General features: G+C 34.7%; 2 protein-coding genes across 3 annotated transcripts; both read left to right on the top strand.

Moving 5' to 3' along the window:
• Positions 1 to 3,675: 3,675 nt before the first annotated feature.
• Positions 3,676 to 6,357, top strand: LOC106427664 (transcription factor MYB101-like). Its single transcript, XM_013868384.3, has 3 exons — positions 3,676 to 4,562; positions 4,788 to 5,607; positions 5,860 to 6,357. Exons 1-3 carry the CDS (start codon positions 4,263 to 4,265, stop codon positions 6,159 to 6,161), a joined length of 1,422 nt encoding a protein of 473 aa, XP_013723838.1. The 5' UTR covers positions 3,676 to 4,262; the 3' UTR covers positions 6,162 to 6,357.
• Positions 6,358 to 9,621: 3,264 nt separating this feature from the next.
• On the top strand, positions 9,622 to 13,706 carry LOC106427697 (protein RRP6-like 3). Of its 2 annotated transcripts, none has more exons than XM_013868414.3 (10): positions 9,622 to 9,937; positions 10,022 to 10,266; positions 10,331 to 10,429; positions 10,574 to 10,744; positions 10,841 to 10,961; positions 11,184 to 11,368; positions 11,436 to 12,449; positions 12,533 to 12,674; positions 13,084 to 13,399; positions 13,478 to 13,706. In XM_013868414.3, exons 1-10 carry the CDS (start codon positions 9,709 to 9,711, stop codon positions 13,539 to 13,541), a joined length of 2,586 nt encoding a protein of 861 aa, XP_013723868.1. In that variant the 5' UTR covers positions 9,622 to 9,708; the 3' UTR covers positions 13,542 to 13,706. The 2 variants fall into 2 exon arrangements, with proteins under 2 accessions (XP_013723868.1, XP_013723866.1); XM_013868412.3 differs by having other exon boundaries at positions 11,181 to 11,368.
• Positions 13,707 to 14,910: the final 1,204 nt, after the last annotated feature.

Here is a 14,910-nt window from a genome sequence, read left to right as displayed (position 1 = left end):
CTTTGTTTTATGTTTGCTAATGTGTTTTATTTTGACTTTTTCAGATGATGTGTCAGTTACATGCAGTGTATGTGAGAATGATTGTTGAAAGATGAATGTTGGAATATACAAATCAACGAAAATTCTCTTTGTGGCAACATGTCGTGTTAGTGGTTGTCAATGGAAGGTCAGAGCAAGTGTGAAACATGGGACTAAAACGTTTTGCGTAACCAAGTTTTACTAAATTTGACTAAGTTTTTCAACACAAACTTGTAAAAAATGTGATATGCTTTGACTAGTTACTATTGTTTGTTTCCATCTCTTAAGTATTATTGTTATAGACACCAATGATGATTATTGTTATGAGTTGGAAGAAGGGTTAAAATGCTTCTTAAAATGTTATATCAATATGAGGCTACCAACGTTCTTGTTTATTAAGATGAGAAGAAGACCATTGGAGTTTATTATTGTATATGAGAGATCCAAAGATAAGAAAAAGTCTATTGAAGTATATTATTTCATTGATTTGTAAATGTGTAAACACATTGTTAGCACATGTATTACATCTTGGGAAACATTATTACTGATTTTACAAAAAATTCACAAATAAAAGAGTAGACATGCAAATCACAAAACATACCACAAACAAAACTATTATAGATCATTTCTCTACAAAGACAAGCTTGGACTCTACTTGATATGGAAGAAGACTTCCTGGAAGTCGTCTGGAAGACTTCCTGGAAGACTTCCTGAAAGTCATCTGGAAGAATTCCTGGAAGTCGTCTGGAAGACTTCTTGGAAGTCGTTTAGCGCATTATATTTTAGACGACTAACAGGTAAGTCGTCTCAGAAGTCTTTCAGATCTGAAAAACCTGCATATCAAATCCAGATATGAAAAATCTGCATATAAAAAAATGTTCAAATGACTTAAAAACAGAGAAAATGAGTGGAAGATTAGATAAATCTACCTTTATAGAACACACAAAAATACATATCTAAAATTAATAGATCTACCTTTAAATGAGTAGAAGATGAGAGCCATCTGATTAAAAACCTGTAAAAAAAAGATATATTAGTGAGAAAGACATGAGACAAAGCTAAAAAATTCATATAAAGTTTGGTGTTTTTAAGTCAAAGAGATTAGAGTGGGTTTGAAGAGTTTTAGTTCGGGAAAAAAGTAAAAACTTTATACAACAGAAAGTTACCAAATGAAGAAAAATCAGACATAAAAACTTACCAAAATGCTCAGATCTGTTATGAAAGAGAGAGAAATGGGAGAAGACTCCGTCAGACGACTTCCAGGAAGTCCAGACGACTGAAATGTAAGTCGTCTGGAAGACTTCCTGGAAGTCGTCTAGCGCATTATATTTTAGACGACTAACAGGTAAGTCGTCCCAGACGTCTTTCAGATCTGAAAAACCTACATATCCAAATCCAGATCTGAAAAACCTGCATATCCAAAAACATTCAAATGGCTTAAAACAGAGAAAATTAACGGAAGATTAGATAAATTTACCATTATAGAACACACAAAAATACATATCTAAAATTGATAGAGCTACCTTTAAATGAGTGGAAGATGAGAACCATCTGATTAAAAACATGCAAAAATAAGAAAAATTAGTAAGAAAGACATGAGACAAAAACAATAAATTGATATAAAGCTTAGTGTTTATAAGTTCAAAGAGATCAGAGAGAGGTTAAAGAGTTTTAGAATGATGAACATTACATTTTTGTTGCAGCCATTTGAGAGAATGAAAGAGAATGTTTAATTTTTTCTTTATATAGGGAGACAAAAAATCTAATTATGTTAAATATTTTTGATTCAGACAACTTCTTAGACGACTTACTTGTAAGTCACCCAGAAGACTTTAATATTTTAGCGGAAAACTAAAATAGAAGACTTCCTAGACGACTTACAAGTAAGTCGTCTGGTTTGAAATATTTAAGCTGGAAAATAATTTTTTTAAAAATTTTAGGCGGGAATATTTGGACGACTGAAATATAAGTCGTCTGGGTAAAATTATTCACCAGACGACTGAAATATAAGTCGTCCACATCCTAAACATAACCCCTAAACTTAATTATCTAATTAAACACTTCATAAAATCAGATCAAACTTGAAAAATGTTTATTATACACAGAAATAAACACATATAGGTGAAAATTAATTTTTGAAAAAAACATTTCAGTTTTCCAAAATCTAACCCTAAGAATACATACAATACTACAACATATGTTTGCCAAACCCCTAAACCAAAGAATATCATGATTCACTACTTCCACTCATCTATCTTGAAAACAAATCATTTTTATCATATCTTAATTTATATCACTTAAAACTGTTTATAGTTACATGATTTTATTTTTCACTCATCAAAATATTTTTTACAAAATTTATAAATTATTTTTAAGATAAACTGGTACCAGGCGACTTACAACATCTCAGACTACTCAGACGATTTACTAGAGCTATATTCGTAAAAATGGCTTCTGTTTTTTTGTTTGGTCACAAGGGGCTGGACTGTAGTTTCACGAGGTTTTTATGTTAGTTTTGCATTTGATTCAAGTTTTGGTATAAGTTTGGGGTTAAAATCAAGTTGTGAGTTAGTTTTGGCAAATTCTATCAGAAATAATGTATGTTATTCATTTTAGGTGGTAATAATGTTAATTATTTAGAAATAGTGTTGATGTTAAAAATAATTATTTTTATATAAATGACACACTCCACAAGTTATATGTTTCACTATAACTACGAGCTTTGCCAGCTAAAATATACAATAATCACTTTATTTCTAAATAAAAACATTTAAATGAATCAATGCTAATCAGTTTTTTATAACAAAAATAAGTTGTGTAACTCGTGAAATATGTTTATACGACAAAAAATATTACCAACAATTTATTTAAATTATTTATTACCTTTCTCTTCTCTTTGTTAATAGCTATTAATTGCTTCTAGACCCAACTCATTTTTAAACATCTCTCTGTCACCACTTAATAGTGCTTTAATGAAAAACTTAAAGAATCTTTGAAGAGGAGTGTTCAAAACTTCAAATACAATTTGACACTTTGGGGAATTTTCTCTAAAAAGAAGTATTTGCTTGTAAGACACAAACTCTTGTGATAAAAATGTGCCCATATGAAAAGTGATCATGCCAACGTAATTTTGCATGAAATATCGCACAAAATCACCTTTGATTCATATTTCTTTCTCTGACTTAAATAAAAATGTAATAATCTATAAATCATTACATTATTTATTTTGGCGTTTGGAAAAAGAATTTAAACAAAGCGAGAAGAAAGATAGAAAATGAGCAAGAGTAGTAGTGCAAGAGAAAAACGCGTCTTTGAAGAGAACGTCCCACATTCCATTAGGCTTGCAATGCGCGGCCGTGAAAGAAGCTCACTCCTCTCCTTTATTTATTTATATAAATCTCAATTTAATTAATGTTTTTTTTAGAACAATCAACTTAATTAATGTTTATAGCTTGGTCATACACTCATACTTAATTCGAGTGTTTGCCTATGTTTCATAAAAAATATTAATGGGTCTAACAAGTCATTTTCCATTAGATTCTCTGTTAACATCAAATACACGGCGCTTTGACTGAGTACCACGGAATACTGTAATGAGAACGACTTATAAACATACAAATAAAGAATAAAAGAGTTGAAATACATTGTAAAATATGAACTTAAGTCACTAAAAAGTGTTTCTTTTTTGAAAATCATATAGGATTTTTCAGTATTAAATTGAAAAATCTATATCGGATTCGAAACTAAATAAAATTATAAATTTCTAAATCTATTAAGATACATACACAAACATCTCTAAAAGTTGATAGATTTTTCTTTAAAAAAAACATGTGGACTTCTCATAGTTATCACAATATCTCTAATTGGTCTAAATACATACAATTATATTTTCTTTCTCTCAACGCCTGTAATTTCTTGAATCCTCTCTGTCTTCTCTTGTGGAAAAGACCAAAGAGATAGAAAGAGACAAAAGAACGCATTAATGTTTACATAAAGCACGTAATAACAACAAATTATTACGTAATAATTAATATAAAATTTAATCACTTCCAAATATATACACCAAACACCCCCAAAAAGACAATTCACCCTTTCTTTCTTTCTTTCTTTATATATCTAATTTTCATAACACATAAAAATACTTATATATACAAATATACACTCTTACAAACATCGTATACATCAAGTAATAGAGAAAACAAGTCCTCTTTTTCCTCCTTAGAGTTCCCGTCTTCCTTCCGAATATGGACGGTGGTGGAGAGACGTCGACAGCGGCGAAGGAGGCGAGAGGGCTGAAGAAAGGTCCATGGACGACGACAGAGGATGCGATCTTGACGGAGTACGTGAGGAAACGCGGTGAAGGTAACTGGAACGCGGTGCAGAAGAACTCAGGCTTGCTCCGGTGTGGGAAAAGCTGCCGTCTACGGTGGGCGAACCATCTCCGGCCAAATCTAAGAAAAGGATCCTTTAGTCCTGATGAAGAGAAGATCATCATCGAGCTTCACGCTAAGTTGGGTAACAAATGGGCTCGTATGGCTTCTCAGGTTTATTTTCTCATAAACAATATTTTTTCATTTGTTACTTCAATTCTAGAATTAAAGAGCTTTAAATTTTTATATGCAATTAAAATTTTCCAGTTAAACACATAAATTGCATGTTTCAGTGTGTTTTGAATCTACCGTCTCTTTGGTTTGGCATGATTAATCTTGCATCTCTTCTATTGCTTTTATTTTTATCCTTAGTTGTAAAGTTTTTTTTTTATATTGTAGTTACCTGGAAGAACGGACAACGAGATCAAGAACTATTGGAACACGAGGACGAAGAGAAGACAACGAGCTGGTTTGCCTTTATACCCTCACGAGATTCAGCATCGAGGGATTGGTAATGATGATGAGTTTGAGTTTAGTTCCTTTCAGTTCCCAAACCAAGACCATCCTAATCACCAAAATCTGATTCAATACACTAATTCCTCTAATAATTCATCATCCTCGTCTTCATTCTCTTCATCATCTTCTCAACCTCCAAAAGAGCTGTGTTTAAATCCCCTAATCTCTACTAATCCCGGCCTTAACCAGATCCCCAATATGTTCTCTCCTTACAACAATAGCTTTGAGAATGACAATAACCAGTTTGGTTTCTCTCTTCCTTTTTCCTCATCCTCATCGTCGAATGAGTTATGTAATCCCGACCAACTTCTTGAACTCATGTCAGAGAATTTGGACACAAACGTTATCAGTAAGAAAGACATTGACGCTACGAGTCTTATTAGAGATCATGAGACGATACCGAGTTATTTCTCTTTAGGACTAGACACTACCGTCCTAGAGCTTCCTTCAAACCAAACACCGACTCAATCGTGCACTTCTAATATTATGCTTGACAATAATGTCCATCTTGATTCACCTGCGGGGAACAGTGGATTACTTGACGCCCTCTTGGAGGAATCTCGAGCCTTGTCTCGCGGCGGAATCTTCAGGGACGCTAGGGTTTCTTCGAGTGGTCTATGTGAGGATCAAGACAAGAGAGTGAAGATGGATTTTGAGAATCGGTTGATAGATCATCTAAGCTCTTCTCATCAATCATCATTTGGTAAGAAGCGTTATATGAATTCAAACCATTTTCACTTATACATTATTTTTTGCTATAACCATTAATTTATATTTAATAGAAGGCCTAGTAGAGATGATTTGATCCAAAAAAAAAGCCAAGTAGATGTGTTTAATCAAAGTGAAACCGAATCTAGTTTGGATCTTCGGTAATATCGAATACATATTTGATTTTTACTAATCATGTATTTCATGTTAATTTGTGTTTAATACATATTAATCTTAAAATGAACAGAATCAAACTCTAATCTTTACGAGAAGCACAATGACGCAACGATGTTGAAGGCAACAGTGGATGATGATGACGACGACATGTTGAAGAGCCTTCTCAACAGTTTCCCTTCAACCACACCGTTACCTGATTGGTACCAGACGACAGAGATCCTAAAGGAGGCCTCACCGAGTGGAATATTGATAGGACACCATCAGGGTAATAACAGGGTGGAGCCACACAAGCCACCACCTTCTTCCAATGTAGATCCTATGGCCTCCTTAGGGTCATCATCCTACTGGGGAAACATACCTAGAATCTGCTAGTATGAAGCCTCCCCATGAGCAGAATTATTTATTTAGTATTGGAAAGAAGAAACAAAAAGAGCTATTGTGAGCTTAATCGTCTCTGGCTGTGATAAATCTTCTTTATGTTGTTTATTCTGTTTGGGATGTGCTAAGAACTCTATGTTAACATGTTTTCAAGACACCAAAAAAAAGCAAATGAGAAATTCAAATGAAATGAGCTCAGTTTTTTTTCTTAAATTAATGTCATACTGAATCTATTTTATACAAGGATGGCACACACTGACACGCAAATCAAGTTTGTAGCTGAACAAGATTTGTTTACAAGAACAATAATTACACCACCATGTGGTGACTAAATAATACGGATGCGTGATATAAAATATTAAAAAGTTTATCATCTCACAGCAATTAACATTAGTGGGTTATTCCATAATCTTGATGTACTAGACAAAACAAAGATTTCATGTCAAACATTAACAATGGTACTACTGATAAACCCATCACTACATATTGAAGCTCTCAATAGATTAAACCGGGACGGTTGACGCCAGTTGATTAGCTTATATGTAATTTGATTTTCACCAAGGAGAAGAATGATCACAGACGTTAGAGAGTTGAATATGAGTATGAAATTAGGGAGGAGTAATGTGATTGGGTAGCGAGACGCCTAGCGAGTTGCACCACTACCATCGGCTTATGTCATTTGCAAATTATTCCAGACACTTCCAAGAAATAATCTCCTTAAATTTCGGCACTCCAAGAAAGAACAATAAAATGAAGATAAACAATAAATAATATATGCAAGTAGTCGGTGTATATTTTTCCTGGTAGTTTTATATACCTTCACCTTATCTGAGCTCTGAAATCACACTGCAGTTCTTAGATCAGAAGTCTCTTTTAATGATCTACATTTCATTTTACTTTATTTCTTTTATATGTCACTCCAGACTAAAGAAAAGAAAACAAAACATGACCTCAAAATAAAACTATTTTTCTTATGTTTCTCAAAATCAGATAGTACCATACTATACCATGAGAGAAAAAGGTACTACTACTTTAAATGCTAAAAATAACAGGATTAGCATTAATATTCAAGTATTGATTCTAGATTCTGGTCTGGGATCTGATTTTGACATTATGACATAGCCGGTCTTATAAGCCTATTTTAAAAAAGAAATATTTATTAGTTCTTGAAGACTCGGCCAAGCCTGCAAAGAATACCATATACCTAGGCCTGGAACTTTTATCCGAGATCCGGATTCGATCCGTGATCCGATCCGAAAATCCGGATATCCGGAGAGGCCGAATCCAGATCCGGATAGTAAAATGTTGGATCCGTCAAAGCCGAATCCGGATCCGGATATCTTGATTTTTTAGTCCGGATATCCGGATCCGTAAATTTTATTAATAACTATTTCAAAAATAGTAATATCTATATATAAAAACTAATTTTATTTAATATATTTTCATTTTTATAATAGTATATATAAATTTTATGTAAATTTTGTAATATTATACATATAAATAATTAAAAACATTCTATATATTTTTATTTTTAAATTATTGTTAATATTTTATATATATTAATATTGTTTTTTATTTATTTTAAGGATCCAAATCCGGATCCGGATATCCGCCGGATATTATAATTTTTAGAAGGATATCCGACATCCGGATATCCGCGAACCCCGGATCCGGTTAAGGATAGTAAAATTATGGATCCGCCGGATAAGGATCCGGATCCGGATATCTTAAAATTGTCCGGATACCCGATCCGTCCCAGGCCTACATATACCATTCACGACCATTGACAAAGTCATAAATCTGAAATTGAGTGGAAACAATAATATTTAAGGTTTTTTTTTAAATCTCAAATTCTAGAGTACACAATGAAATCACAGTTGCTCACCAACAAACAGCGCATCAAAACAATTTTTTTTTTTTTTTTTTTTTATTTTTTTTTGTCAGCAACAAACCAGATTCATATAGACTCTGTAAACTAAACTGGTAGTTCGCATCCATATGGACTACAAACGAGGATTGCCTTCTTGCACTACGTGCTAGACTATCCACCCTTGAATTATGCGTCCTTGGTATATGAATGAGCTCTGAGGTGTGGAAACTTCCTTTCAGGATCTTTATATCTTCTAGATAACTTGCAAATGCGGACCATTCTTCGGGTTCAGAAACCATCTTCACCAACTGAGAACAATCTGTCGCAAAAGTGACAGTAAACTGTCTTAAGTTCCTCATACATTCCATTGCCCAAATGAACGACTCTATCTCCGAATGAAGTGGTGATTGACTCACTCTAGTGTTCCTTGCTCCCATTAAACTATCAAAACTTTCCAGAGTGCTGCACCATCTTTGTCCTGAAAATCAAAACAATTTAAGAATCAACAAAATGTGGAAACTAAACCACAAATTAAGAAACAACAAACTTATAACCCATATTCTCTTAATTTTTATTCCTCCTGAAGTTTAATGTTGAATAATGTTACTTAAAGTATCAGTTTCTCCATGAACTTCTAACATTTCGCTCATTCGTTGTGATGGTATGTGCTATGTGGATAGCTCTCAACATTTTCAGGTATTTGATGGCTTCCACTTTTGTAACCTGAGAGTCTCATACTTATACTACTAACGTTTTTGGGCCAACCAAACTAAATTTATAGGTAGGACTGGACACGAATCGGATATCCGGGTTTTTGAAGGTATTTGTGATTTGCTTCGTATGTTACGGATATCTAATTTTTCGATTTGCTTTACTTCGGAAAAATACGGATATCCAAAAAATAAATAGATATTTACGGATATTTACGAATACTTACGGATATCTAATTCGCTTTGATTAATACAAATACTCTTAAAAAATTAATACAAATTTATTTTTTAATATATTTTTTTGCATGATATACAAAATAAAAACTAAAAAAAATAGTGAAACTACATATTTTGTAAATTTTAAACTTAGTTAACAATTATAATAACACAAAACTTAAGAAAAAAGTTATAATTGTTTTATAAATTTTGTTCTCTTCTTTTTTATGTAATATTTTTATATAAGTAATAATGTGAATAGAATTTGTCAAATCATATGTTATAATAATAATTATATAAACTTATACATTTAAAACATTAAGTATAATCAAGATGTATATATATTTATATATTTCTGGATCAGAGCGCTTCCCAAAATTTTGATATTTGTGATTTGCTTCGATTTTATCGGATATTGATTTTTAGTATTTGATTTGCTTCGAAATTTTACGGATATCCGGAAATTTTGGATCGAGTCGAGATAAATAACAAATCGAATAATTTAACGGATAAAATGTTCAGGACTATGTATAGGTACACTTAACAGGCATGTTTAGATTATAATCAAGACACGTGTCAACATCTCTACGGACCTTTTCTTAAACACGTGTTAAGATCTCCATGGGTCTCTGTCGCCGTTGACAATGAAACTGCTTTAAGGTAACCTAAACACGGAGGTGGCGGCAAGATTTGGTCTGAAAAACACCAACGAACAGTTTTGATTCGAGATTCGAAGATACTCATAATGGTGGTCAACGAAAAGGTCCAACTCGCAATTACCGTAGCCTCTCTTGTGGCGGCGACAGTTCTGTTCGCGGCGGAGTATCGGCGGCGGAGGAGGAAGCCGACATCTTCTCCGAGCTCGTGTTATCTGCGCTCCGAAACTAAGCCGCAGTTCGGCTTCAAACGCGTCCTTGCGGACAACTCATACTCTGGATTCAAACACTTGAAGAAGAAGAAGCTCGAGGATGGAGGTGGTTTCAACATCTCATAAAGACAAGATTTTTAAATGTTTATTTACATGTCTGATTGTGTAGTTTTGATTTGTACCAATGCAGACAAACCTTTAAACTCTCATCCGTACGAAAGTGAGATCACTGCTTTGTTAGAGAATCCTCGTCTTGATGAGTTTGAGTTCTTGAGAGGAGAGTATTCGCTGGAGATGAGTGACTCATACGTGTGGGTTGAGACTGAGTCTGAGTTGAAGAAGCTTGCGGAAACATTGGCTAAAGAGAAAGTTTTTGCGGTTGATACAGAGCAGCATAGCTTAAGATCGTTTCTTGGTTTCACTGCTTTGATTCAGGTGACTGTTAAATCTTGTTCTTGTACTTTTGATTTTTGGTATAAACTTTTCTTGACACTTGCAGATTTCTACGCAAGAGGAGGATTTTTTGGTGGACACGATTGCGTTACATGATGTGATGAGTATACTTCGTCCTGTTTTCTCCAATCCTGATATTTGTAAGGTAATTATATATAGAGGTTCATTGTTAGAATCTATTGGCTTTGATTGTTTCAGATTCTTATAAAACGCTTCATATGTTTCTTAATAATTTATGTAAGGTTTTATATCCTTATTTGAATATTAATCTAAAATTGTGCTTTTTAAGGTGTTTCATGGAGCCGACAACGATGTTATCTGGCTTCAAAGAGACTTCCATATATATGTTGTTAATATGTTTGATACTGCCAAGGCATGTGAGGTGTTGGCAAAGCCTCAAAGGTCACTGGCATATTTACTCGAGTCAGTTTGTGGAGTGTCTACTAACAAATTGCTTCAAGTGAGTCCTTTAACATTAATGAATATATATTTTGTTTTTTCTCGTCCACAATCTATTGGTATCTATGCTAAGCTTAAATCATATTCTTCCATGAAGCGTGAAGACTGGAGACAGCGTCCACTCTCCGAAGAGATGGTGCGGTATGCCAGAACAGATGCACACTATCTACTCTACATTGCCGATACTATGACTGCCGAGCTCAGACAACTAGGCACTGGTAGGCATCTTTACTAACCACCAACATATTTGTATATGATGGACACTTAGGCCTAACTCGGTGATATTAGTGTCAACTATAGTTTAGGAACATATTGAGCTTAGGAACATAGTGCTCACTCGGAGATAGTGTCAACTAGTATAATTTATGAAGAACATTTTTTTTAAAGGACTATTGTTTTATTGTTGCAAAGAAAGTTCTAAAATATTATTGCATCAGAAGATTCTTCTAGCACCGATGACAAATTCAGTTTTCTTCTCGAGGCTAGTAGACGCTCAAACATGACCTGTTTACAACTCTACACCAAAGAGACCGAAGATTTTCCTGGGAATGCTGCTGCTTCCTCATTAATTTACCGTCATTTAAACGGCCATGAAGACAACTCTACCATCTCCTTGGATCCAAAGGTATCTCTTCCCCTCATTCCCATTATGTTTTATCCAATTAGACACCATGTTGATGCCCTCCTTTCAGTTCCAGGAGCTTGTAAGAGAACTTTGCGCATGGAGAGACTTAATGGCACGGATTCACGACGAAAGCACACGATATGTCTTGTCTGACCAAGCCGTCATCGCTCTTGCTTCTAACCATCCATCTACACCTGAAGAAATACATGATTCAATAGCTCAAGCTGACTTGGCTTCAGACTCTACCCCATCTGCTGTTATTTGTAGCCATCTGGATGATGTTTTTCAACTGACTCAACACAAGTTAGGCAAGCTCGACGTTATCTTACCGCTAGTCCTCGACAAATGCTTGGGAACAGAAGGAACATGCCCCATCTCCGTCTTCAACTACTCGCTCTTAATCAACTTCAACACAAAGCTAACCACCAACCGCTCTACCCCCAAGAGACACAAGAGCCTCAAGAGGTTCACACGGAAGACATCAAGAGACCTCTTCGTCAAAAAATTCTCCTGCAAGGCTCCTGTTTACCACAACTGCAGAATCTACGCAAACGACGGGCGGTTACTATGCTACTGCGATAGAAGAAAGCTAGAATGGTACATGAGCCGTGGTCTTGCCAAACTAGTTGAAGAAGATCCCCTCGCGATAATGCTGTTGTTCGAACCAAAGGGACGTCCTGAAGACGAAGGGAATGATTTTTACATCCAGAGCAAGAAGAACATTTGCGTTGGGTGTGGCGAAGGGGATCACTATCTTCGTTACAGGATAATACCTTCTTGCTATAGAGTTCATTTCCCTGAGCATTTGAAGAGTCACAGGTCTCATGATATAGTGCTGCTTTGTGTGGACTGCCATGAGGTCGCGCACGCTGCTGCCGAGAGGTATAAGAAAGAAGTGGCTAAGGAGTTTGGGATCCCTCTCTTTGTTCGTAGAGTGCTTGATTCGGTGGAGTGTGAATCATCAGCAGGTGGTGACTCTGAAGATGCGGGTGTGTCTCCGTTGCATCTTAGAACAGCTGCGATGGCGCTGTTGAGGCATGGGAATAGGATGCCATCTAGTCGCCGTGAGGAGTTGTTGCAGGTATAATAGTAATAATGGGATCATCTTCTTATCGTTGGTTCGTTTCAAGGTGTTTGATGGCTGTTTTGGGTTTTGTATTATAGACTGTGAAGATGTATTACGGTGGAAGGGACATAACTGAAGAAGATTTGGAAAAGGCTTTGCTTATTGGGATGAGTCCTCACGAGAGAAGAAAACTCGAAAGGAAGAAAGGTGTCTCTCTCAAACAAGAAAACAGTAGCAATGGTAATCTTATATGATACATACTAGTCAATAGGCCTGCGGATTCGGTTTTTCCGGTTCGGATATTTTCGGTTTCGGTTAATTTGGCTCAGCCACAATCCCACCGAAATGATCTGAAAATAAAATCGGTTCGGTTTTCGGTTATTTTTGTTTTTAGAATTTCTTCCAAAAATAACCGATTTTTAGGATTTTGGTATAATTATTTAAACTATTTATAAAATTCGGTAAGTTTGGTTAATTCGGTTTGGTTATTGTGGTTATTTTCGGTTAATTTTTGTTTTTGAAAATGGCAAACCGAACCGAAGAAAACCGAATTATTTTTCAAAATCATTCCGAACTCAACCGAATTCAAAATTGTAAAGGTTCGGACAAAGGCTAATGCATTAATGATATATTGTTGTATTTGCTACAGATGCTGATGCAAACAGCTTTGAGGAAGCTCCTCCTGGAGGTGATACGAATGGAGAAAGTAGCGTGGTTGGTGATGATAGTGGAGGAGATGGAGCTCCAGAGCTAAATGATACTCAATGTAATGGAAACATATTGCACCAACAGAACTCGAAGCTCTCTTTGTTGGGACATGGGCCGCACGGGAAACAGGTTGTAGAGTATCTTTTGAATGAGTATGGAGAGGATGGTGTTCGAGATTTCTGTCAGAGATGGAGGAAAGTGTTTGTTGATGCTCTTCATCCTCGTCATTTGCCTGGTGGCTGGGATGTTACTCACAGGTAGCCGCAATACTTAAACCACATTTGCCATTATTAACTTGAGAGATTCTTACAAGAATTTGATTGTTTTGTTGCCAGTGGACGAAGAGACTTTGGCGAATTCAGCGTTTATAATCCAACAAAGAAAGTCTCCACCGGGTAACTCAACTTTGTATCTTTGTCTGTTTTTTTTGCTACATCTCTGTTTTGACAATTTTGTCATCAACTAGGAAACGAGTCCATTCAGTTGTTTGTTGTATTCTTTAGTAGACCTCTCTATATACTTTGTTTTAGTTAACAATCTGATATTTCGAGACTATTAGCATGATCTTGCCTTGCCAATCAGTAAGAAATGACGAGCTCGTCGGTTTTGAAACCGAGGCTCAAGAATCAAAACATACATTTACCTCAGTCGAAGCTGTTTCTGTGCAGAAATGAGCTCTAAAAAGTCTGGTGCATGGAAGAAATGAAACCTTTTTTCAAACTTTGTATTGAGTATTAAAAGTTAAGTTGGAGTTCTCGGTAGCAGCCTAAGAGCATCATTAAAGAGTGCTTAAAAAACTTTTTTTATTTTTTATTTTTGTCTGAAAAACAAAAATAAAAAAAAATTAAAAAAACAACCAATTGCGAATCGCCATGTGTCAGTGAAATCCGCAAACAGTGGAAGCAACAACAGCTTGTGACGTCTAATTAAGCGCTGATGCGTTTTCTTCTTCTCTTTCCTTTTTTTAATTAAAAAATTGCTAAGCTACCAGAGTTAATAATGCTCTTAGAATGTTGTGTCAAACACTGAGAATTGTGATCAATGCCGTTGCAGATAAATTTTTAAATTAAAATGGCAATCATGTAATAAGTCAAAACTTTACATGTATACAACATATTAAGGCTATAGTTTTTTTTCATGCTTTTTTTTAACATATGTCAAAACAAGGTCTAAAGTAAAGTAGCTGCATTAAAAACAAAGGTATGATGGAATAGGCTTTGTGGAAAGCATGTACACATTTAAAAGCATGTACACATTTATCAGGAATCAAAGAATCAAGCTAAACCGAAAAGTAAGTTCAGCTCAAGTTTGGATCCTATCAATTATCCGACCGGATCCTATATCTCTAAAACCAAAATAGTAAAATCGAACTGGAAACAAACCAAAAACCGAATAAGTATCCGAATTTCGATGATACAGTTTATATACCTATAAATATTAATTATATAATTTTAAAATAAATAAATATTTTAAAAATTCTTTTTATAAACCAAATTATTCAAAAGAAAACAATCACCCGAATATATTTCATCAAAAATATTTAAAATTATTAGAATTATCCAAATTTTTTATCTGAAACCCAAAAATCTGATATTTAATTCAACAAACCCAAAATTTCTGACTTTTTAAACCTAAATTAACTAAAAAAACAAAACCGAACCAGAACCGAATTGAACCCAGAATTATCTCGGATATTAGCCGGTTCACAACTTTTTTGTTACACAAACTGAACTGAAAACCGAAATAACCGAAACACACCGAGTTTCCT

Source organism: Brassica napus, chromosome C4 (assembly GCF_020379485.1).
Source record: "Brassica napus cultivar Da-Ae chromosome C4, Da-Ae, whole genome shotgun sequence".
Lineage (NCBI taxonomy): Eukaryota > Viridiplantae > Streptophyta > Magnoliopsida > Brassicales > Brassicaceae > Brassica > Brassica napus.
Note: the sequence above shows the minus strand (reverse complement) of the source record. Positions and strands in the feature narration are given on the sequence as shown.